Consider the following 25,839-nt stretch of genomic DNA (forward strand, 5'->3'; position numbering starts at 1 on the left):
AGGTGTCCAGGTCCTTGTGCCGTACAAATAAAGCAACGTGCCCAGGTAATTGACTGATTTAGTTGATCCTTTGTTGGAATTGGCCGATAAATTACTTCTTTCATTTCATTACATGCCAAACTGAGTTGTGATCAAGCTTGCATGTCGTGATAGTTATATGAAAGTGGTAAAAAGAAAAGAAAAGGAAAAAAAAAAAACAAAATTTGCCACAGCTTGTCTTGGTTTAGAGTCCATTTGGAAACTCTGTTTCTCTTACATTTTAAAATTATTTTTTTATTATTTTTAGATTTGTTTTGATGTATGGATTTTAAAAATAATTAAAAAAATAAAAAATATTTTGAACTTGTTAGGACAATTCTAAACAGACTTTTAATATCTTAAAGAAAACTGACAGTAAAGCTACAGGGGCAAGCAATATTCAAAAGATCCGAACTATCCCAATAAATTCAAATAGAAAAATTCTTTAAAGTTTCATATTATTAACCGAAATTTATTTCAAATAATTTGGTCACTATGAAAAAATCAGATTATCCAAATCGCAGTAAACTTATTATTTTAATATAGATTTTATGTTCTCATTGAAAATATAATATTGCCCCATTTCATTACAAAAATAAATGTGTTTCGTACTCAAACTTCAGTCTTCTTCTTTGTATAACCTCGATTTATCATCTAATTACAACTAATTATATACAACCCTCGAATATTATAAGGATTTTTTTTCACTTCAATTCATCCAAACTCCTTACTTCCTCTAACCATTCTCTTATCTAATACAAATATCAATTTCTCCTAAAATAATCTAAAACCTTAACTTGCTATTTAAAACATGTTTGGTTAAAAAACAAACATCCACGATGGAAACTTGTAAAAACATGAACTCTAAATTCCTTACCATACCCCAATTATACAACTTTAAAAGCTTCCCGGTCTCAATTTTCTTCTATTTCTCCTTTCTTCTTTGCCGCTCCTTTCTTTACCACTTTTACTTTTACACGCTTGATTTTCTCTCAAATTTGATGTTTATCTTTGTAAAATCTCAAGAGTTCTTAAATTTGTGAGGTTTTCTAAAGATTTCTCATGTTTTTTCTATAATGCTCTCTCTCTCCCTTTCTTTTTTTTTTTTCCTTTTCTTTTCTTAGTAGATTGCGGGCGCGCGTGTATATATATATATATATAGTCAACAAGCTGGTTAATTCCCTTTCTTTATACCTTTTATTTCTCCGAGTAAATTTTTACATGAGCGACTTATTTTTTGTTAAACTTAGTTAAACCAAGGCATTACGGCTCCCCATGGTAAGATACTCGGTCGAATAAATCTCTTGTCAAGCAATTCTTGTAGTTTCACCGTGTCATTTTATAAGGCATTTATGCTACAGGTGTAGTTACATTTAAGGTTTCAATGGAGACTTCAATCTCCCTTTCAGATGTAAACCCGGTAATTCTTTCATAAAAACATCGGGATACTCCCGTATAATAATAATAATATTATTTACATCTACTTTTTTTTTTTTTTCTGATTCCACTACATGCTCTAAATAGGACATGCACTATTTTTCATCAATTTCCATTACTGAAATTATATAATTTGATATGACGTCCCCCCCCCCCCCCCTAAACACTATTCTTTTTCTCCCATCACCCTGCAAAATGTAAATGTTTGGTTTATGAATAAGAGTTACAACGTTGGTGAACTAAGTATGGGTACTAGCAACAATAGTTTGATTGGTGATCAAAGTGTGGGTGCTAGCAACAATAGTTTGATCATTTGGGTAATGGTTGTATTTGTGTCTAATGTTTCTTTTTTGTTCTGATCTTGTCATAACTAGAGTGAATTTTTGTTTTTGACGGGTACAATTTGTGTTTTTGATATTGGATAAGTCTTAAATAAGATTGTAGATTTTGACAAGATTTCTTAGTTTGTAAATTTCCAGGTTAATTGATGTTATGTTATAGGTTTTAATTTCTAGGCTTGAAAATCAATCCTTAAATTAAGGGATCAGCCTTCTTTTGAAGTTTGTTGCAATGTGGCCATATTCATAGTATTCGCTTTTTAATTAATTGAATGAAGTCATTATTTTAATTTATATGATATAATTATTTTATTACAATGTTGATGCAGTATAGGAGCATCATAAATTGCTCTTATCGGATAAATCTAGGATGTAATGCATGTCCTACCACATTGAGCAAATATTTTGATTATCTAGTAAATATTTTGCTTTTATATTCAATCCTACCCTTACCACTCTCAATTTTAGGCTTTGTAACTCAACAGCCACCAATATGCAACTTCAAAACGTACACATGTTCTGGAAAGCTCATCTAGGTTCAAAATAAAACGATTAGGGTTTGATTCAATTTTAGGCTTTTTTTTTTTCTGACGTTAGTTTTTTTTAATATATTTATCCTGTTGTTGTCTTTTCAGAAATCATCCTTTTCGTTTTTTTTTTTTCTTTTTAAATGAAACTATGTTCATTTCTTATTGCTCTATAATGTAATTCATTAATGCATGCCAATATTTACGTGCATGTGTCCACGTTAGATTTACTGCAATCAAGTATTCTTCAATCAATTACAAGTTGATTGAAGGAAAAAAAAAACCATTTGAAATGAAGGTACCAAGCCTCTATCATAGTCCAAAATAATAACTAGTTGACAAATGACAAGGTAAGTAGTAGTTGTATGGAAGTTGACTCGCATAGGAATGCTGTCTTAGTTCATTTGTTCAATTTTTAGAAGATCATGACTTGTGTGAAATGACCATGATTCATTTGGCCTTAAGAACTTAAGCAAATATCCTCAGTACTTCTTCCCTTTCTCCCGGCTAATTTTTTCAGTAGCCTGTGGCAAGGATATTGTACAGAGTTTTTAATTAGTTGACAGATGGAAATACATGTTTCCTTTTATTTTCTTTTAATCTATTTCAATTTTATGCTTGCTCGCATAAAAGTCAAAAATCACAACAATATATCTTGTTGCGTTAATTAACAGCTGTGAAGCTTTTAGATTTTACCGAAGTCTGGTTCTGTGTGCGTGATTTAGCCCGTTTATTTAGCATCTGAAAGATTGAAATTCTAATTTTAATGTGAACTGTGCAAGATAGTATTCTAATCTTTCTCCCATGTTCGTCCCTAGATTGACGTGAATGGTGAGAATCCGTCTCCACTGTATACAAGTTCTTAAAGTTGGGAAAATGGGGGATTTTTGGTGATGATATTCAGTGGAACTTCGCCAAGTTCCTTGTCAACAAGGATGGCCAAGTTGTCGATCGTTACTACCACCACCTCTCAGTCTTGAGGTAATAGAAAAACTCGCTATAGGAAACGTGTTTGGATCTCTAGTTTATCTCAGTTATGCTGGCTTCTGTTGGTTTGTAGTGGGAAATCTCAATCCTTTTGATGTAATTGCAGCGTGACATAAAGAAACTGCTGGAGATCTTATGATTTGTTGAGGTATAAAGGATTCAAGACCATAGAAGAATTGAAGCATATGATGTTTAATTGCTCTGTGCTATTTTACATCAAGACTTGTGAAACACTTCTTGCAGAATATGTTGAGTATCATGAGACCTGAGTGTTGCAAGATCCAGAATCAAAATTAATTACTTGTATCTGCGTTGTTGAAAAAGGAAACTGCATACACTTTGCTTCTTGGAATGAGATCTTTTATTCCCCTGATTTGGGTGTTGTAGGTTGGTTTTGCTTTGGATACTCCTAAGTTAACAAGATATTGCTAATATTATTGTATTATGAGCAACTGAGTATTGGCATTTTGTTGGATACCCTTCAAAGTTCACTCTTTTAGCACTTCTTTGTTTTTGTAATTTCCAGAACAATGAATGAAGACAAATAATAAAAAATGCCAGTTTGGAAAAGAAATCTTCAAAATGTGAAATTGACTTCAGCTCAAAAAGTACCATGACAAATTTTTCTTGGTACTCCCACTTTCATGCACTACTGTTGTGCATTTCCTATATGTTCCAGAGGAACAAATTTATATACTGCTTCCCATTCAAACAGAAGGGTGGAAAGTTAGAAATAAAACAACAGTCTTGCAGCAAAGCAAGATTATTTCAGAACACAAGAAAGAGAGCAAATGAAAATCAAGCATCAGACCAGGTGATATCCATCCATCCCCATTCCTTGTTCTTCTCATTGACACCTAATGCTTTCCAAACAGCTTTTGAGGCATCAACAATATTATTTGAGCACGGTGGCTGGTAACCATGTTCACCATCACATCCCCTAGTAGAGTCACAATGATCGACCACCAACGCCTTCACGCTTCTTCCATTTCCATTAATGGTGATATGGTGGTGACACCTCTTCTTGTTGCTGAACCATCCTGTTGACAGTGCCACCACAGGAGTGTCATCGTCATGATACCTACCATCGCATTCTGATTGTCCACCCCCATCTCCACCCTCCTCAAAACTGTTTATTGTTAAAATTCCCTTTGTATGCGCGGACACGGGTGGCGAACACTTGTAGGTGGTGTAAAATTTTCCTTGTTCACAGCATTCTGCGCCATTATCCTGGTTACACTGATTTTTCGGGGGCTTCTTTCCTTTCACTTTGCCACTTGGCTTGCACTTTTGTGCTTCAACCAATGCACCAGCTGTGAAAAGAAGCACAAAGAGGACTAGAAGATACTTAAAAGTTGGGTAAACTTGCTTCATTTTTTTCAGAATGTCTTCCTGCAGTGATGCTGATTGTTAGTGGTGTACAGAATGTGCACAGCTTAGAAAATAAATAGAAAGAGGGGTGCTGAAGGACAAAAATTCGGGCGGAAACTACCAAAGACTGCCTCTTAATTGTGATTAGGAGATTTTACGATTCATGTGAACAATGTTACTGATCTCGCGGTGGAAAACAAAAAACAACTGGGTTGATGCGAGACTTGCATCGTGGTATCACGTAATTATTCAACATGTTTTGTCATTTGGTTCTACTGTTTCAGATTCTTTTGTTGTTTATGATGATTCCTAGGAAGATTCACTGGGGTTCAAATCTCTTTTGGACACCGGCCCGATCGAGCGGTTTCTTAACAAAAGAGCACCTAGAGCTGTAACATTTTCACTTTTATAAAGTTTATATTTAATAACTTCCTATACAAGGAATATAAGTTAGGAATTAAAAAAAAAAAACTGAGAGAGTTATATTTTAGTGCACAAACCATTCAGTGTTGAATCTAGTAAAGTAAACTCAGAATCGAGATAGTTGAATCCAGTAAAGAGTATTAGAATACTTAGAAGTTTACAATGTAATTTTCAACATAATTTTATTGATGCTCAGCCTATAGTTATATACTGACGATTACATATTCTATTAAGGAAAGATTACAGCAATCAAAAATATTTATGGACAGAATATTTGTATTAATTCACAAGCATGATTGTAGATTTGGTGCTGTAAATCAGTAGCAGATTTCCTTCACACTAATGCTGCAATCACTTGCAGATTTCATGCATCTGCAAAGTTCCAGCATCTTCCTTAATATGCCCTCGCAAAATTGAACTTCCATCATCAAGTCCAATTTTGGCTCGTAATAATTCAGTTCATGTCCGAGACAATGGCTTGGTTAATAAATCTGTAAGTTGGTCTTGAGTGTGGACGTGGCGCACATGAAGAATACCCTTCTGAACTTGATCACGCACAAAATGAAGATCAATTTGGATATGCTTCATTCTTGAGTGGTGAACCGGATTGAAACTAAGGTGAGTTGTGCCAAGATTATCACACAGTAGAGAAGGTGGCACTGTCAAAGGAAATCCGAGTTCATGAAAAAGTGCAAGAAGCCATAGTGTTTCATAGGATTGCAGCCAAGAAACGTAATGTAAGCCGATGTAGACGTGCGATCATCAATGTTACCGGCCCAGTCAGCATCGCTATAAGTTGTTAAACATGATGCAGCAGCTTTCCTGAGATGAATACCATGAAAAATTATCCGCTTGAGATAGCGAAGAAGCCTCTTGGTGGCAGCCCATTGAGTGACCGTGGGCTTGTGCATAAACTGAGACAACTTATTGACTGCAAAACAGATGTCCGGACGAGTTAAGGAGAGGTATTGCAGGCTGCCAATAATACGCCTATACTTGGTGCTATCCACTGATGTTGTTCCATCTAAGAGATGAAGAGATTGAGTAATGGACAGAGGAGTGGAAATGTCCTTGGCACCAGCCATATTTTGAGTCTCCAAGATGGTCCGGATATACTGGTGCTGAGAGAGAAATAAACCTGCATGTGTGGGAATGACTTCAACTCCCAAGAAGTAGTGAAGTAAGCCCATATCCTTCAAGGAAAACCGAGTACCAAGAGCAGTAACAACATGTCCTACGAACTGAGTATCACTGCCTGTAATCACCAAATCGTCAACATAAACAAGCACATAACAAATAACTGAGTTATGATGATAGATAAACAGTGAGGAATCAGCTGTAGAATTCTGGAAACCAAGTTGCAAAAGGGAAGATCGCAAAGCTGAATACCACGCCCTAGGAGCTTGTTTGAGACCATAGATGGCTTTCTTTAATCTGCATACATAGTCAAGTTTGGACAAATCTTTGAAGCCCGGAGGCTGCAATATAAACAGTTTCAGACAACATGCCATGTAAGAAAGCATTATTGACATCCATTTGTCTCAAGGACCACCCATTCATAACAGCAATGTTCAACACAGTTCTAATGGTTGCTGGTTTAACAACCGGGCTAAAGGTTTCTTTATAATCAACTCCAGGACGTTGATTATAACCCTTTGTAACAAGCCGCGCTTTGAATTTATCAACCGAGCCATCTGCCTTTCGCTTGATTCGAAAAACCCACTTACAACCTACGGGCTTACAGTCTTTGGGAGGAGGAATTAAATCCCATGTACCATGACTCATAAGGGCTGTTAACTCACTGGACATGGCTGCACGCCATTCAGGATGAGATACGGCTTGGCTCACACAAGTTGGTTCCAGTGAAGGCGGAAAGGAATGCTTGGACACAGTGTTCAATTGTTTAGATTTGAAAATATTGTTCATCGATCGAGTGGTCATGGAGTGATGACGGGTTGGAATAATGTCAATTGATGTTGAACATGGCAAGGGGACAGTAGATGCAGGGGAAGCATGTGAATTAGAGGGGAGATGCTTGTTAAGTAATATTTATCTAGTTTTATTTATTAAGGGTAGAATAGTATTTTCAGTTTAACCTATATATAATTTCTTTGTATTTAGGTTAACTTAAGCACTCATAATAAACATATTATTGAGAATTCTAGCCTCCTTTTATGTTTCATCTGAATTACTTTAACATGGTATCAGAGCCTGGTTGATCGAACCCTTGGTTTGTTAATTTTATGGAACTCGTTGTCCTTGTAGAAATCATGTTCACCAATATCAGAGCCACTGCTCGTATCAAAATCATTATCATCATCCACTTCATTCCCTGTAGGATGTTCCAGCACGCTCAATGCATTCTTTTGAAGCTTAACTTCAGATCCATTTTTCAAAACATCAGACATGGGTTGTTTGACCTATTAAAAGATGGAGGATGAAGATCAGGTTTTGTGCTTGCAGCTGAAGAATTAATATCTGAAACTTTATTTTAGATTCTTCAGCTTCTGCAATTTGATATTTCTTTTTTGTCTTTGCAATTGTTTTGGTATTTCGTCTTCTCTTCGGTTTCTGCAATTTGGTATCAGCTTCTGCAATTTGGTATTTCTGTTTTGTCTCTGCAATTGTTTTGGTATTTCGTCTTCTCTTTGGTTTCTGCAATTTGGTATCAGCTTCTGCAATTTGGTATTTCTGTTTTGTCTCTGCAATTGTTTTGGTATTTCATCTTCTCTTTGGTTTCTGCAATTTGGTATCAGCTTCTGCAATTTGGTATTCGTCTTCTCTTTGGTTTCTGCAATTTGGTATCAGCTTCTGCAATTTGGTATTTCTGTTCTGTCTCTGCAATTGTTTTGGTATTTCGTCTTCTCTTCGGTTTCTGCAATTTGGTATCAGCTTCTGCAATTTGGTATTTCTGTTCTATCTCTGCAATTGTTTTGGTATTTCGTCTTCTCTTCGGTTTCTGCAATTTGGTATCAGCTTCTGCAATTTGGTATTTCTGTTCTGTCTCTGCAATTGTTTTGGTATTTTGTCTTCTCTTCAGTTTCTGCAATTTGGTATTTGAGTAAGTTTCTGCAAAAAAAAAAAAAAAATTGGAGTGATATTTTGTCTTCTGCTTCTGCAAAATCTGGTATTTCGACTTTCCTTCAGCTTCTGTCATGGCATTTACTACCAAAGAGATTGTTTGGTTACGTTGGTTACTTGCTGATATGAGAGTTTTCTTTTCTCATCCTACTCCTATGAATTGTGACAACCAGAGTTCTATTCAAATTGCTCACAACTCGGTTTTTATGAGCGAACTAAGCACATTGAGATCGATTGTCATCTTACTCGTCATCATCTCAAGCATGACACCATTACTTTGCCTTTTATTCATTCTTCCTTGCAGATTGCAGATTTCTTTACCAAGACGCATTCCATATCTCGTTTTTGTTTTCTAGTTGGCAAACTCTCGATGCTTGTAGATGTCGCATCGTGAGTTTGAGGGGAGATGTTAAGTAATATTTATCTAGTTTTATTTATTAAGGGTAGAATAGTATTTTCAGTTTAACCTATATATAATTTCTTTGTATTTAGGTTAACTTAAGCACTCATAATAAACATATTATTGAGAATTCTAGCCTCCTTTTATGTTTCATCTGAATTACTTTAACAATGCTCATGATGCAGATTATCAATTGACTCAGAAATAGAAGGTGAGTGAGATGGGGTAATACCTGGAGATGACGCTGAGGAGGCAGCAACAGCGTCCAAACTCGTTGATGATTCCAATGGTGGAGTGGAGATCAGCGAAGATGTCGCAGGAACGAGAGGAGCAGGAGAGGGGATGACAGGGCATGGAATTGATTTGAGAAACTGATGGGTATGGTTGGACGGTTGGATGGATGATAAATGGCCGGGTGGGTTGAGTTTTGAGACTAGACTTTAAGTTTCATCAAACAGTACTACGTGTTTGGACACATAAATTCGAGCAGTTAAGGGATCAATGCATTTGTAAGCATTTTGGGTTGGTGAGTATCCTATAAAAACACAGGGAGTGGACTTAGGCTGTAACTTATGGGTGTTATATGGCTTGGTGAGAGGATAGCATAAACATCCAAATTTCTGTAATTTGAGATAATTTGGTTGTTGACGAAAAAGAACTTTAAATGGGGATTTATTTTGAAGGAGAGGAGTGGGTTGACGATTTATAAGATAAGCAGCAATTTGAAATGCATGAGGCCAATAAGAGAGAGGTAAGGAGGCATCATGAAGCAAGGTGAGACCTATTTCAACAAGATGGCGAGGACGTCTTTCAGTAACACCATTTTTTTGAGGAGTGTGGGGAGCAGTAGTGTAATGACTTATACCATGATTGGATAAGTAAGGTTTTAACTTTAGAAATTCACCACCATTATCGAAGTACAAAGCTTTGGTGGTGGATTGAAATCTTTTTTCCACCAGCATTTTGAATTGGGGAAAGATACTAGACACCTGAGATTTTGCAGACATTGGATAGAACCACATATATTTGGTATAATGATCCACGAAAAGAAGGTAATACCGTGCACCATAAATCCCAGTAATGTAAGCAGGACCCCAAACATCAGTGTATACAGTGTCAAATGGAGAGTAACTTTGAAAACTTGTTGAACCAAAGGGTTGTTTATACGCTTTATTTGTGGAACAAGAAGTACATAAAGATGAAATTTTTTTTTGTTGAAACAGGAAGGGATAATTGATTGACAAGATGTTGAACAATTTTAATTGAAGGGTGTCCAAGACGTTTGTGCCACCCATCAAGTGAAGTTCGTTCATGCACATAAGCAACTTTTTTTGGAGTGGGAGAAGCCACCAAGGAGTTTGGAAACATGTATACGTCATTCTCATACGCACCTCTTAGAAGTATTGCCCCCGTGGTTTTGTCCTTCACAAGAAAAAAAATGGGTGAAGTTCAAGAAAAACATTATTATGTTTGGTGAAGTGATGAACTGAAATGAGATTCTTGTGAATATGAGGAACACATAAGGTATCATGTAAATGAAAGGTTTTGGTAGGTGTAGGTAAAGCTAAGGAACCAATATGTGTAACTGTCAAACCTGTACCATCACCAAGAAAAACCTCATTAGTGCCGTCATATTCAGAGTGAATAGATAGGTTTTGGAGATCACCCGTGATGTTATGAGAGGCTGCAGAATCAATTAACCACTTATTATCTTGAGTATCTGAGGATCCAGCACAATTAACAGTCATTGTAGAGGATTGAAGTTTCAGGCAGATCTTGGCTGTGTGACCTAATTGGTCACAATATTGACATTTTGGCTGAAAACGCCGGTTTGGATTGGGACGACCCGAATTATTATTGTTGCGCTGACGGTCTCTAAATGAGCCATTTGAGGGGCAGTTTTGTCCTGGTTGGCGAAAAAAACCATTTCCTCTATTGCTTCCTCTGTTTTGCTAAGATGCAGAGGAGATGGTTTCCTTGTTGGCAAAGCAGTGGCTGGTAAAGTTTGCAGCAGCCACCAGCTGCTGTGTGGCAGCCTCTATCCTCCTTAAGTAACTCTCATGCCCAACAAGCATATCATGGAGTTCTTCAAAGGCAAGAGATTTTTCTCGTGCTCGAATAGGAGCAGCAATCTCACAAAATTCTGGACCTAACCCATGGAGGACATAGAGGGTTAAGTCATCGTCAGAAATGGGGTGATCAATAAGTGCAATTTCATCAGCCAAGCTTTTGACCGTATGAAGATACTCTGAAATTGGTTGATTTCCACGTTGGATCAAGGTTAGTTCTTCCTTGAGTTGCATTGCCCTTGTACGCGATTTACTTGCATACAGTGTTGATAATTTTTTCCATGCCTCGTGTGAGGTTTTGGTTATGGCAATGAGAGGCGTGATGGAGGGTGAAGTGGATGCAAGAATGGCGCTGAGAATAAGCTTGTCTTGCCTTACCCACCTTTTTTTTTTTTTGTAGACTGTGGAGTACCATCTGAGAGAGGGCACTGAGATTCTCCATTAACATAGTCCAGGAGATCATAGCCGATGAGAAGAGCCTCAAACTGTGCTCGCCATTGAGGAAAGGATGAGGGTGTGAGTTTCTCATTGATTTGAGTGGTGATGTTGAAAACAACAAGGGAAAGTTCAGGAGAGGAGGTAGGTTGATTTGTGGAAGACATGGGGATGAAATTCTCGTTGGAGAGATGATGCTCTGATACCATAAAGAGTATTAGAATACTTAGAAGTTTACAATGTAATTTTCAACATAATTTTATTGATGCTCAGCCTATAGTTATATACTGAAGATTACATATTCTATTAAGGAAAGATTACAGCAATCAAAAATATTTATGGACAGAATATTTGTATTAATTCACAAGCATGATTGTAGACTTGGTGCTGTAAATCAGTAGCAAATTTCCTTCACACTAATGCTGCAATCACTTGCAGATTTCATGCATCTGCAAAGTTCCAGCATCTTCCTTAATATCCAGAACCAGGCTAGTTGATTTTTTGCATGATTTTTTATTTTTGGAAAGGTTTTGTGTAACAACTATTTTCATACAAGGGATGACAATTAGTTTTCTGAATCCTTTACAAATACCTATTATTTCTATGAATCTTAAAACGAGGAGTAAATAAGAAGGAAAGTTAGGAAAACACTTACACATACATTATCATCATGCTTGAGAGTTTTATTAATTGGTTATATTCTTGTATATTGTGCTATGAACATCAATTGATTTGCTCTTTGTGGTGAGCATAATCATGTGTACATGAAAGCATAATCATTTGAATTACTTATAGTCTTTGCTAAAATATTACTGATATGAAAGTACGTAGCACCATATCAACACTCAAAAATAGATTACTAGATCAACACTCGGGTTAGCTTTTGAGCCCATAAAAAAAATAGTTGTAAAGGGTTTTGGTCCTCGATCGTTCATGTAAGTATATGAACATTTGATGAATTGGAAAAGTCTAAGTTATGCTCAGAGACTCGATGTAGGCAACTTAGAACCAAGTATATATGATCTCTTTAACTTTACATTCTTTATTTTACACTTTTGTACTTATATATTACAAATTCATTACAAGAGTTGTTGTTGTTATCATATCAAAGCCTATTCACTCCCCTCTAAACTTGGCTCTTGATCCTACAGGAACATCGATTCTGTCTTCAGAAGAAATTGGTTAAATTTAACTTTTGAATGGTCAATTACAATATCTAAATTTCTCAAAAGTGGAATTGTGGAAATACTTTTGCAATCATTCACCCTATCGAATTGTATAATTTACATATATTAGAAGAATATCATCATATATTCTCATCACATTTTGTCTTTATAGTTTCTGCCTGTAGGGAAAAAAAAAACAAAAAACAAAAACATTAATTAACTAACCTTGCATATGACTCCAAGATCCCCGATAGGTTCAGTTTGGCTCTTGATCCCATAATGTATTCCTCATGCTATTTTTTTAAGAAGCAATTTGTTAAGAAGTTGCATGTGTTCAGAAAGATTATAGGCCTCTACGTCCGTATTGAACCTACGTGCACAAGAACTTATATTTAATGACGGACACCACAGCTCTAACCCAAAAGCTTAGATGGATCCTAGATCTTTCTTGTATAATTACTCTTTGTTTTATATTCCTTTTTAATATATGATATTTACCACTCACATATACACCGAACGCATCTCCCCCCTCGTATGTGAATCCAGTCCATTCAAACACAACTCGCCCTTTAACAAAAGTATTTAACAGTTCAAGTGCGTTATCTAGAGCTTGAGACCTCGCTTTTTTGCTTAATTATAGAGAAGCAAACAAAACCATGGGAGCCCAACCACAGTCATCACCCATCTCAAGTTGAACCATGAGTTTTAATACTAGTTTGTTAAGGAGCTATCTACGTTTAGAGAGGTGCATGAGCCTCCACATAAGTATATGGTTTGTGTGCGCAAAAACTTACATAGAAGGATGCACACACTCTATATATATATGCACCTAACACAATCAGACTTCTTTTCTTCAAACAACTTATAAGGCTCTTGTTAATCCAAAAAGTTCTGCGGAGAGAGTTTGTCTGAGCTTTTCTAAGTTTGATCGACACTTAATTCCTGCATCTGAAATTGATCAGCTTTCCATCACCTTGTCGTTCTCACAGAACCTATTCTTTAATGGATAGCGGAAGCTTATACGCATGCTCGTTTTGGTGCTTCATGTCTTTCTCTAACCTTTCATGATGATCATGATCAAGGCATTCCCTACTGTCTCTCATTTTGCAGTACTGGATACTAGATATTCCAAGCATCAACAGGCTTGTTCAGCCACTATCCAAACCACTCTTAATGCAAGAACTGTGTAATTGTTACTTCGTGCCCAAATTTTAATATCCTCTTAAGGATCCCAATATTTTTGGTGCTGCTATGTCTAGGGATGAACTGCACCCTCAAACGTTGAGCCCATTCAGACTTGGAGCCCCATTTTCTGATCACCCATACTGATGTTTCCGCAAAAATCTCTTTTTCTAAGGAATCATTCAAGATTCCAAGTACTCCTAAACCATCATTTCTGTTGATGAGGTTGTGATGCTCGTTTACGACCCTCCATTTCCCATCTGTATTTGACATTTTACTTGGGGTATGGAACGCCTGTTTATGAGTTAGCCCAGAGATGATGACAGCCATAAATATATATATATATATATATATATATATATATATATGGAATGATGCTACCATTTGTGACCATTCATCTAAGTATTAGTAAGTTGCATACCCTAAATGACAATCTTCTCTGTATGAGAATAGTAACCTCCTAAATTAAAGGCCAGACACGTTCGGACAGCCAGAAATGTTTGTGATTATTTGTTTTCCAGCTGCGGACCAAATACCATAACTTTTCTGCAATGTTTTTGGCAAACCATAATCCTGAGCTAAAACAGATCCTTCACCTTGCCTAGTTATCCGGCATTAATTTCAGAACCCCAATTTACAACTCCAAATTAGTCAAGTTACATTAGGCTAATCTGATCATAAACCGTTGGCAGACAGACAGTGAATACTCATATGCCCTATTTATAGTTCTCTACTCACTGAAACAGTTCATGTAAAGAATTATACACTTGTTTTCTTTGTGGAAAATTCTCCATCTAGCTCTTTGAACCAAATTAAAGGTATAGAAACAAACGGTTACACCCAGGCCATATTATTTTTACAGCAGAAAAACCTGACCCTTCATTGAAAAAACCCTATACATAGCACTACTTGATAATCCATTTTACACCCAAACTAATTCCGCTTGTTAATCGGTCCCTTTTTTCTCTTTCTTTGCATAAATTTTCTACCCAAAATCATCATCTTTCTTTTTCATCTACGCCTATCATACATGGCAGACACAAGTCCATTGCTTCCATTTTCCCATTCTCTGGGCCCTGGTTCCACCTATAGTTCTATTAGATGGAGATCCAAGATAGTACTTCTCTTGGTATTTTCTGGTTTGTTTCTTGTTCCTTTAATTGTATCTATAGCTAGTAATGACAACGGATTCAAACAACACGTCCAATATTTACAAGAAGATGATCAAAATGTATCTTTTTCTCCGCCCAAAGAAACGACAAAACCGCAAATTTTGAGGCCAGGATCACGGGGGGTGTCAGCTGGTGTGTCAGAGAAGGCCAACGTGAATTTGAAGGGTGCACAAGAGAAGGGCTATCCTCAGAACGATAGCATGTTGTCATGGCAAAGAACTTCTTTCCATTTTCAACCTGAAAAGAATTGGATGAATGACCCTAACGGTCCTTTGTATTACAAGGGCTGGTACCACTTTTTCTACCAGCACAATCCACATGCTGCAGTATGGGGTGACATAGTTTGGGGCCATGCTGTATCAAGAGATCTAATCAACTGGTTCCACCTCCCATTGGCAATTGTTTCCGATGAATGGTTCGATATAAATGGTGTATGGACTGGCTCGGCGACTATTCTTCTTAATGGTAAAATTGTCATGCTATACACAGGATCCACTAACGAGTCAGTACAGGTACAAAATCTTGCCTATCCAGCTGATCACAATGATCCTCTCCTCCTTAAGTGGGTCAAGTACTCTGGCAATCCAGTTTTAGTCTCACCACCAGGCATTGATCCCAATGACTTCCGTGACCCGACAACAGCTTGGTACACTTCTGAAGGGAAGTGGCGCATCACAATAGGGTCAAAAGCTAACAATACTGGCATAGCTTTAGTCTATGATACTGAAGACTTCATAAATTTTAAGTTAAGTGGGGTACTTCATGGTGTCCCTGGAACTGGAATGTGGGAGTGCGTGGATTTTTACCCTGTGTCGAAAACAGGTCAAAATGGATTGGATACATCGGCTAATGGTCCTCATGTGAAGCATGTGGTGAAGACAAGCCTAGATGATGTTAGGAAGGATTCCTATGCCCTTGGGACATATGATGACAAGACTGGAAAATGGTATCCAGATAATCCAGAAATTGATGTTGGTATCGGAATTATGCTCGATTATGGTATGTTCTATGCCTCCAAGACCTTTTATGATCAGGATAAAGGAAGAAGAGTGTTGTGGGGTTGGGTTGCAGAGTCTGATACTGAAGTTGATGACGTAAAGAAAGGATGGGCATCTCTTCAGGGCATTCCAAGGACTATTCTGTTGGATACAAAGACTAGTAGCAATCTGCTTCAATGGCCAGTAGAAGAGGTAGAGAGGTTAAGACTAAAAGGCAAGGAATTCAACAACATAGAGGTTAAGACAGGGTCGGTTATGCCGCTTGAACTTGACGGTGCCACACAACTAGACATTGCTGCTGAGTTTGAGTTGGACAAGAAGGCCTTAGAGAGCACAGCTGAATCCAATGTGGACTTCAGCTGCAGCACCAGTGGTGGGGCTGCTCAACGTGGTGCATTAGGACCGTTTGGTCTTCTGGTTCTTGCAGATGACAGCCTAGCTGAGCACACTTCTGTATACTTCTATGTTGCTAAAGGAAATAATGGCACCCACAAAACTTTCTTCTGCACTGACCAGTCAAGGTCTTCAGTGGCAAATGACGTTAAGAAAGAAATTTATGGAAGTTATGTTCCAGTTTTAGAGGGTGAAAAATTATCTGTTAGGATACTGGTGGATCATTCGATAGTCGAAAGTTTTGCTCAAGGTGGTCGGACAGTTATCACATCACGGGTTTATCCAACAAGGGCAATCTATGGTGCTGCTAGGCTTTTTCTATTCAACAACGCCATTGAGGCTACCGTCACTTCCTCACTCAAGATATGGCAAATGAATTCTGCATTTATACGCCGTTATTCTAACGAACAGTAGCTGCTACCTTTAGTCTACCTAATTTGCATCCATCTGTACCATAGTTTTCTTTTCTTTGTAATGCTTTTTACCCAAATTTTGAATAACATTAATTTCTTCTTTTTTTTCCTATCAAAGAGAAAGGTAAAATGTAATAGGATTATCTTCAATTGGTTCCTTTTTCTTTTTTAACCTCTATCCAAACAAAATCTTAGAATCACTACTGTTATCATTTCATGATAAACTTATTAACACCAACACCATCCTTCCAACCCAAAGTATGAAAAGTTGGAAACACAACAACACTGTCTTGCAGCAAAGCAAGCTTATTGCAGCTTTCATGCATGTAATCTTACAGCAGAACACAAGAAAGAAAGCAAATGGAAATCAAGCATCAGACCAGGTGATATCCATCCATCCCTATTCCTTGTCTTTCTCATTTACTCCTAATGCTTTCCAAACAGCTTTCGAGGCATCTACAATATTATTTGCGCAGGGTGGCTGGTAACCATGTTCATCATCACATCCCATAGTAGAGTCACAATGATCGACCACCAACGCCTTCACGCTTCTTCCGTTTCCATTAATGGTGATATGGTGGCGGCACCTCTTCTTGTTGCTGAACAATCCTGTTGACAGTGCCACCATAGGTGTGTCATCGTCATGATACCTACCATCGCATTCTGATGGTCCACCCCCATCTCCACCCTCCTCGAAACTGTTTATTGTTAAAATTCCCTTCGTATGCGCGGACACGGGGGCGAACACTTGTAGGTGGTGTTAAATTTTCCTTGTTCACATCATTCTGCGCCATTATCCTGGTTACACTCATTTTTCGGGGGCTTCTTTCCTTTCACTTTGCCACTTGGCTTGCACTTTTGTGCTTCAACCAATGCACCAGCTGTGACAAGAAGCACAAAGAGGACTAGAAGATACGTAAAAGTTGGGTAAACTTGCTTCATTTTTTCAGAATGCCTTCTTGCAGTGATGCTGATTATTAGTGGTGTACAGAATTATGTTCACAGCTTAGAAAATAAATAGAAAGAGGGGGTGCTGAATGACAAAAATTCGGGCGGAAACTACCAAAGACTGCCTCTTAATTGTGATTTGGAGATTTTACGATGCATGTAAACAATGTTACTCTCGCGGTGGAAAACAAAAGACAACTGGGTTGATGCGAGACTTGCATCCTGGCATCACGTAATTATTCAACATGTTCTGTCATTTGGTTCTATTGTTTCAGATTCTTTTGTTGTTTATGATGATTCCTAGGAAGATTCACTGGAGTTCAAAACTTCAAATCTCGTTTAGACACGCTCTTTCTTAATTCAAGGATAACCAGATCGGTAACATTTTCATCGTTATATTTAAGATCTTCGTGATGATCTCCATTGGCTGTCCTTTACAGGCTTGCAGCAGATCCAAGATACTATACTATCAATACATCTTCCTCCCCAAGCAGTTATATCATAGTCCATGAATAATTCAGATCAGCAGTCCAGTTGAAGGCTGGTGTTTTCTTCCTGATCGACAAAATCGTATAATAACAATAATATTTGTCACATGCTCGAGCAACACGGGTTTCTTACATAAAGAATTGATCGGGGTAATGCTTACAAAGAAACACCTGCCAAGGCTCGGTTAAACTAGGAATGAGAAACAAGGGAAACCAAAGTTCCAAAGAATAGCAGCCATCATTTGCTTGAAACAGCGATTTACGCTACTTTCTGCTACAGATTAATGTTTTTACCAGGAAATTTTGACAAGTTTACACTGTCACTTGAAAATTTTAAATGGTGGCTACTTGTACAAACTACGTCAGCACAAGCACATTGCCCTTTACTTGGGAGAACCGATTTCATAATTATCGCAGGATTGGATACATTTAGAACAACAGATATGTACAAAATTGTCACGTGTCTATTGCAGCAAACAGTCATCCTCTTGTCAAGTCAATATCAGTGTGGGGGTTTCTGATATCAGCTGGTCGCGGACCAGGCCAAACACTTATCAGAGAGGGAGTGAAACTTTGAGGAGTGCTGGTAGGGGTGGCTGATTTCAGGTTAGCAGAATTATCATCGAGCTGAGATGCAGAGTCTTTTTTGTTTTTGGGACGGCCTACTTGTTTATCCTTCTTAGAACCACCATATAGGAAAGTACAGACAACCACCTGCAGCGAGGGCTCATTTATCATTTTATTATGACCACATGGCTAGACTGATAAAAGCTAGACTATAAAGGTGAATATAAAGGTGGTGTATCAACACAATAACAAAAGGGATATATATTCAGTTAAACCATTCTGTTTTTACCAAGTTCAGTATTGAAAAGATAATCCAATACACAATCACCATTGCAAATCCCAAACAATGCTTCACAATTCACATATTGTATTTCATAAAGTATGCATTTTCCATGTGCACTTTGATCGCCCATAATGGAAACCATCCATAGTGAATTCAATATTGCAAATCCCAAACAATGCTGCACACTTCACATACATGCAAAAGATGAACCATGATTTTTGCATGACATTCTACCATATGCCAAGCATGATGTCATGATTTTGGCTGTTTCCAGTAAAATGGAAGTCTGAATTGCAATTAAAATAGTTTTGAATATCACCAAATTTTACAGCATTTAGCACGGGCACACTCATAAAGTAAGAAGAAACAAAGTAAGAAGAAACAAAGTTTCAGTAATATTAAAGATTGTAAGCAGAACAGTAACATTATCATAGAATGAACAATTAAAGGTACAACACAATTCAGAGCATCAAAATAGTACCTGAACTGGGCTAGCTGCAATAAGCATTGCAATTGCACCACCAATGACATGGCCATCAGGACTGGAAAAAGAAGCACTTATACCACCAGTTCGATTGCGAGGGCCACCATCTTCAGCAATCAAGTATGAGCCTGACAAGCATAATATCTCAAAACGGCCCTACACATGTTAAATATTCTAAATGAGGTCCTTCTTGCTGCTAAAAACATGTTTGAATTAATTACAGTACCTAAGCAGAAGGGAAAGGCAAAAAAGATCCATCCAAGTTTCAACAATATCCATTAAACCACAGTACTCAGCACCCACTTAAATCCACTACAGAAAGTGTTTGCCGGTCTTGAAACTCACTAAACAATCCAATGTGGCCAAAATTATGGCAAAACTTCAAATGACCACCTTCAAAAGGCATCACTTATTTTTACATTAAATCTGCCAAAAACTCTGAGGCCACTTCAATCCACGATGACATAGCCATTGGAAAAGCATATTTTTATTCATTGAAAGAAAGTAGTAAAGTGTTCGCCACCCCTGGAACTTACTGAACAAGTTATGTGGCCAGACATGTAATTACTCTACAAATCTACCACAAAATGAACAACATTGAAGCCAAGAAATACAATCCTATCTCGGGCAGCATTCCCAAATTTAGCAAATGCTTGCTCCTTGTTGGGGTTTTAGAACCCTACACCCAAAGTTCAAAGTAACAGTTAACCAACATTCATGCCAGGTAAGCACTCTTGTCTTAGTTATCAACTGATAAATGATTTTGCCTGAGGTTTCAGAAAAATGATGAATAAAATTGGTTTTGATATCTGCACTAATGTCACACATTAATTGATATTTCAATAATTTGAGACCCGTGACATACTTCCTCATAATGACATTAGAATCCTTGTTCCATACCATTTGCTATCCATGTAATCACAGGCAAAGCATGAACATAATTACCAACTTTAGACACTTGACCCAGCCTAAAAGCTCTCCTACTCGATAGAACATATGCCCAATTATGTTCCATATTCAAATTCCAGACCTTCAAACAAATTCCCAACTGTTGCTTATCAGCCTAACAGGCTTCAGATTCAATTTATTTTCATGCAATGCTTAATCACCTCCAGATTAAGCTGAGTCCCATCTATTTTTCTACCAGAACCTTACCATTCCCTGTTTATTCTTGCATTCTATGCTCAAATATTCCTTTAAATTCATTTATTGAATTCTTGGTTCTGACTTCACTAGTTTAGTCACAAATCTACAAGTTGACAGCTATTACATTGTTTGCCCACGCGCTCTTATATTTTCAGCATTTTAACGATTAACAAAAGAACAAGTAAAAATATATCAGGAAGCTGGACATGCTAAAATTCAATAGCAATTTTGGAATAATTATTGCAGTGCATTAACGTATTAGAAGATGTGGAAAAAGATAATGTACTATAAAACAAGTCAGAACCTTGTGGGGTTCTTATAAAACTTCGGGGAAAATAAGTGTGGCATAGAAAAATTGCAGTAAGGAAGCTGAGTCACTCAAATGAAACAGTTCAATCTAGAAAAATATCTAAAGATATTTGATTGCCTTAACCTCGTATGTGATAGGGGGCCCAGAAGATGCTGGCTGACGAAGTGTCACAGAGGAAACTGTACCAGTACCGGACAAGATGCAAACAGCCCTTGGCCTCTGTTGGGAAAATGACAATAGTTTTGAAACAATATCCTACAAAGAACAGTATAACAGGTTTTAAATCAACATGAAATTGGGAAACCATGCAACTCCATAAGGGCAAATGCATGCATGTGTGTGCCTGCACATGTGCACCAAGTTTCTCCATTGATATATGCATATTTTGTTTTGAACAATCTGTTTAGCTATTTCATATAGCTAAACAACTTGCATACCAAAGAAAACACAGACTTGGAAAAACATTAAGAAAGCTTCAATGTCAGGGCAAGTACCAAATATTGTTCTTTCTACCCCACTAGCAAAGCTAATATGCTAGCAGTAGTTAAAAACTGGTCCCTTTAAAAGTACAGGAAAACCTCATCATTCAATTCTAATGACGTTAAGACTACTCTTTCAGATTCTAAAAAGCATAAATGTGGCCAGTTGTGTTTCATGGAGGAAAACCCTTCAAGTTTACTTACATACTGGACAAAACACAGACTGGAAATGAAGGAAACTTCAAAGTCAGGGATGACTATCCTAATATCACTATTTCTCCCCTCCAAAATGCAAGAAAACCTCATGCATACGATTCCAAAGATGTCCTCATGCATACAATTCCAAAGATGTTAGACCAGCTTCTTTCATATTTAAAAAAGCATAAATGCGGGTAGTAAAATGAGTTTCATGGAGAAAAAACTTTCAAGTTAACTGAATTTTGGACTAAAAAAGTTGAACACTCAACTTAAGATTACAAATCAAATGTCCAAGAAACTTGAAACTACAAAGGATATAGCATACCTCTCCAACTCCAATGCTGACCACATGGGGTGAAAAAGCTAGTCCAGCTGAACTGTTCATCCATTCACCTTGCAATATCAATTAAAATCATTTTAGAAAATTGAAAGAAATAATAAAAAAAAAAAACTAGATATATTAAAGTCAACATAAATATCAAAATCAAATTTGACATCAATGATAGATTAAAAATGCTTTAAAGCAAGAAGCGTTTAAAAGGAATTATTGAAAAATGGAAACATAAATATCAAAATAAAATTTGACGTCAATGACAGATTAAAAATGCTTTAAAACAAGAAGCATTTAAAAGGAACAATGGACAAATGGAAACAACTTTGAAAGAATAGAGCAAGATCAAAAAATGGATAAGAGCTTAGCATATATGTCAAGGAAAATCATGATAACAATAGCAAAACATTGCAAATCAAACACTTTGTCGAAAATAAAATGACAAGATCACTATTGAAGACAATGCATTGCCTCCTAATATTAAGCTAAGTGGAATTCCCAATGCAGAAAATACATTCAAACTTATTATTAAACCACAATAAATGTCAATAAGATATCATATAAATAACTTACAGTAGCAATAGCATATGACTACAGGAATGATGTACTTCAAATACTTACCAAGGGTAGCCAATTGCTGCTTCCTTCCACTCCCAGGCGGCCGCCCTCGATTTCGTTTTGAGGTGGAAGAATCCTCCCCTGAGGATGGCTTAGCCTTATCTGGGAAGGAAGACAATCCAAGTGAAACCTGCCCATCCAAACCGTATTTTCGGGGCCTACCTCGCTTCTTCTTCACTGGCTCGCCCACTTGCACCTCAGAGGTTGCAGCCATGTTAATGCCATGGCCAAAATTAGCATTTGGCGGCTCTATTGAAAATGCTGGCGCAGATGAACCAGGCCTGACATTTGATTGAGATGCAAGGTGAGGGCTTGACAAGGATCTGAACCCAGTTGGGGGATGTAATGGATCATGTTGTGATCCAGACCCAGACCCAAGAATCCCACTTCCTCTGTGAATATAGTATGAAGATGACCCACTAGGAAATGCCATGGTTTCTCTTCCATCCATGCATTTACTAAGCAAAATTGAGCAAGATCACAACAGCACAAGATCAAACCAGCAAAAAGATCTCTAATTTTTCTTTACCTTCTCTCTTTAGTTGTTAAAGATAGTTTTTTTTAGACCCTCTTCAACACTAAATTATGAATTTAACCAAAGATTGTGCAAAATAGAAACTAAACTAGAGAGCAAGTGAGGGTTTCAAGATAAGGGTTTTACAAGGGTTTTTCTATAAAGAGCGCAAATGCTGGGAAACAACAAAATTTAAAATCTTTAACTTGAAATATGAAAAGATGAAAGGAAATGAAACGCATTATAGCCCTAAATCCTCAATTACACATATATAAAGGAATTTTGAAACAAGGGTTTCAAAGAGGTTTCTGTTTCAAAGGACAGAATTAAGAAAATCCAGTGATAAGAAAGCAATCTAACCCCACTAAAGCTAGCAAGAAAACGATGTTAAACAAGCAACAAACTTCACTATCACAGCACCAGAAAACAACTTATTTTGTGAACAAATGTTGTGCAGAATTAGAAACAATTTTGATAGTTACACAGGCCTAAAAGGATGGACAACTCAACTAGTCCTGAACCTCGCCATAACAAGAACAAAACCCTAGATTTGAAAATAATCTAGAGCTTTGACAGGGAAATGCAGATGCTGGTAAAGAAAAGCAAGAGAGAGCAAGAAAAGACAAAAGTGGGAAAAAAAGAAGAGCGGAAAATGAAATGAAAATTGTGTGAGTTTTTGAATTAAAGACCTTCCCTTTGTCTTTTGTTTCTTTATTATTGTTTGGTAGTCTGGTCAGATCAGAGTGTGTGTGAGTGTATGCGCGAGTGAGTGTTTTGACTAAAAAGAGAGTGAGTGATTGACAGTGTGTGGTGTGGTGGCCTACCAAAGTATCAAACCTTACACTAGATGTCCTAATCAGATTACCATGAGTGAAAACAATGAGCTCTCCCTCTCTCCCTCTCTCCCTCTCTCTCTCTCTCTATACTAGTAATGGAATGATGAGCCTTTCACTGGTTTTGGTTTCACTATTACTACTTTGATGTAAAACTGAGGGAGAGGGATCTTTTTGAGGAGGTCTTCGCTCGGAGAAACAGACAAGACAATGTTCTAGCAGTAACAGGGAAAGGCAAGGAAATAATATTAGAGAATTATGTAAAGAAAAGAAAGGGAGATGGTATGGCTTGCCAGGTACAAGGAAAGAAAAAATGACTCTGGTTATCAGATTGTCTTCACTCCCTCTGCAGCTCCAGACATGTTACAGGGGCCTGTTTAAAAGTTGATAAGGGGGGCTCGTCCTTGAGATGGGGCCCCGAAGAGATTTGAGTTTGTGTTGCTTTCAAAAAGACACCGAACCGAACTATTGCAGACTTGATAACAGTCTCTCTATGGTGGCTAGGCAGCTAGCTCTATCAGTAGAATACAATTTATGAGTGTGCCCAGGCCAATTAATCTATGGGTTTGTGTTTTCATTCTCAATTCTAAGTAATTTTATGAATGTATCTTATTTTGATAAATTAAAAAATATAAATGCAATTAATTGTTTTTATCTCGTAAAAAATCAATTAAAATAGTCAATAAAGGCAAGAATCGACATTGAAAGTATGCTCAAAGGATCTGTATTGAAAAGTTGTCTAGTTTGAATTAATAATTTCATAAATATTGATTTAAAAGCATCATTATTCTCTACTTGATTGTTAAATTCTTTCACTCATATTGACATAATTTTGAATATAGATTTTTATTATTTAAAATATAGCTATAAATTTGCATAGAAAATCAAGTGATGAATTATTTAATGCGTCTATACTAATCCAAAAGAACAAGAAATTATATTTTTTAGACATGTTGAATTATTATGATAAAATTTAAAGTAAAACATAATCAGTCAAAAATTAATAAAAAATAAAAAATGATGAATTATCAACCAATAAATCCTTATTATTTGAACCATGCATCTTTTAACATATACTAGAAGGCCTTGACAATTCATTATAGTAATAAAATCAGTGAATTTTCATTTTAGTACCCCCATTAAAGTTTTGAAAACTTTTTAATTTTTTTTAATTTCAAACTTATTTTTTTTTCAATTTTATCATTTATCATTGGGTTTATTAGGTTTTAGACTTCATAATTTATTTTGATTTATTTTCTATGGAGTTATCTCAGTTTTATAACCCGAGCTGAAAGTTTTGCAAGTTAGTCGTGTTGACTCGAATCATTTGTTTTTTTTTAATTTATTTTTTTCTCAACTTTATATTTCAATATTGGATTGAATGGGAACTTGGTTTCATAATCATAATTATTTTTTTTATTTTCTTTCTATAAGATTATTATGGTTTTATAACTCAAATCATAAATTTTACTGGTTAGTCGGATTGACTCGACTTTTTTATTGTTTAATTGTATTTTTTCCAATTGCATCTTTCAAAATTAGATTGATTGGAAATTGAACTTTATAAATTTTTTTATTTTCCTTCTATAAAGTTATCCTGGTCTCCTCACCCAAGTTTAACAGGTTAATTCTTGTTAACTCGGGTCATTATTTTTGTCCTTTTTATTTGATTTTTTTCAATTTAATCCTTCAATATTATGTTGATTGGAGTTTGGGCTTCATGATTATTATTTTTTATTTTATTTATATGAAGTTATCATAGTCTTGTGAGTTGTGACCCGGATCGCGAGTTAAGCTGGTTGACATAGGTTTTTTTTGTCTTGTTTTTAATTGATTTTTTTTTTCAATTTCATCATTCAATATTGAGTTAATTGGAAGTCAGACTTTATAATTTGTTTCAATTTGCGTTATATGAGGTTATTCTAGTTTCATGACCCGGGTCAAGAGTTTGTTTGTTTGACTCAAGTGGTTTTTTATGTCTTTTTTTAATTGATTTTATTTTTTAATTTTATCCTTCAATATTTGATTGATTGTGAATTGAGCTTTATAATTTGTTTTAATTTGTTTTTTATAAGGTTATCTCGGTCTCATAATTCAGGTTATCTCGGTCTCTTTTCAGAATTTCTAAAAAATAACTGATTCTACACTTTAGTAGCCGCACAACTAGACTCCATTGTGGCTACTATGAACCAATAAAAACAGTGAAATATGATCTTCGAAGTCATTACTA

At 36.5% G+C, this 25,839-nt stretch overlaps 3 protein-coding genes, 1 long non-coding RNA gene and 1 pseudogene across 5 annotated transcripts; 2 read left to right on the plus strand and 3 right to left on the minus strand.

Annotated features, from left to right (window-relative positions):
• Positions 1-2,757: 2,757 nt before the first annotated feature.
• On the plus strand, positions 2,758-3,881 carry LOC127905059 (uncharacterized). The gene is made up of 2 exons (XR_008058713.1): positions 2,758-3,301; positions 3,414-3,881. It is a non-coding gene; the product is annotated as an uncharacterized LOC127905059 (long non-coding RNA).
• A 2-nt stretch (positions 3,882-3,883) lies between these two features.
• Positions 3,884-4,786, minus strand: LOC7465858 (kiwellin-1). The gene has a single exon (XM_002304454.4). The coding sequence runs from the start codon at positions 4,679-4,681 to the stop codon at positions 4,106-4,108; it is 576 nt and encodes a 191-aa protein (XP_002304490.3). The 5' UTR covers positions 4,682-4,786; the 3' UTR covers positions 3,884-4,105.
• A 9,079-nt stretch (positions 4,787-13,865) lies between these two features.
• Positions 13,866-16,582, plus strand: LOC7458168 (acid beta-fructofuranosidase 2, vacuolar). Its single transcript, XM_024597332.2, has one exon. The coding sequence runs from the start codon at positions 14,465-14,467 to the stop codon at positions 16,409-16,411; it is 1,947 nt and encodes a 648-aa protein (XP_024453100.2). The 5' UTR covers positions 13,866-14,464; the 3' UTR covers positions 16,412-16,582.
• Positions 16,583-16,706: 124 nt separating this feature from the next.
• Positions 16,707-17,925, minus strand: LOC18097037 (kiwellin-1-like; annotated as a pseudogene).
• Positions 17,926-18,065: 140 nt separating this feature from the next.
• Positions 18,066-23,937, minus strand: LOC7458169 (AT-hook motif nuclear-localized protein 5). 2 transcript variants are annotated; one of them, XM_024597333.2, is made up of 5 exons: positions 22,266-23,937; positions 21,639-21,706; positions 20,760-20,855; positions 19,178-19,336; positions 18,066-18,560 (listed from the first exon to the last, which is right to left on the minus strand). In XM_024597333.2, exons 1-5 carry the CDS (start codon positions 22,711-22,713, stop codon positions 18,327-18,329), a joined length of 1,005 nt encoding a protein of 334 aa, XP_024453101.1. In that variant the 5' UTR covers positions 22,714-23,937; the 3' UTR covers positions 18,066-18,326. The 2 variants fall into 2 exon arrangements, with proteins under 2 accessions (XP_024453101.1, XP_002304491.1); XM_002304455.4 differs by having other exon boundaries at positions 20,760-20,891; positions 22,266-23,933.
• Positions 23,938-25,839: the final 1,902 nt, after the last annotated feature.

This window comes from Populus trichocarpa, chromosome 3, assembly GCF_000002775.5.
Source record: "Populus trichocarpa isolate Nisqually-1 chromosome 3, P.trichocarpa_v4.1, whole genome shotgun sequence".
Taxonomy (NCBI): Eukaryota; Viridiplantae; Streptophyta; class Magnoliopsida; order Malpighiales; family Salicaceae; genus Populus; species Populus trichocarpa.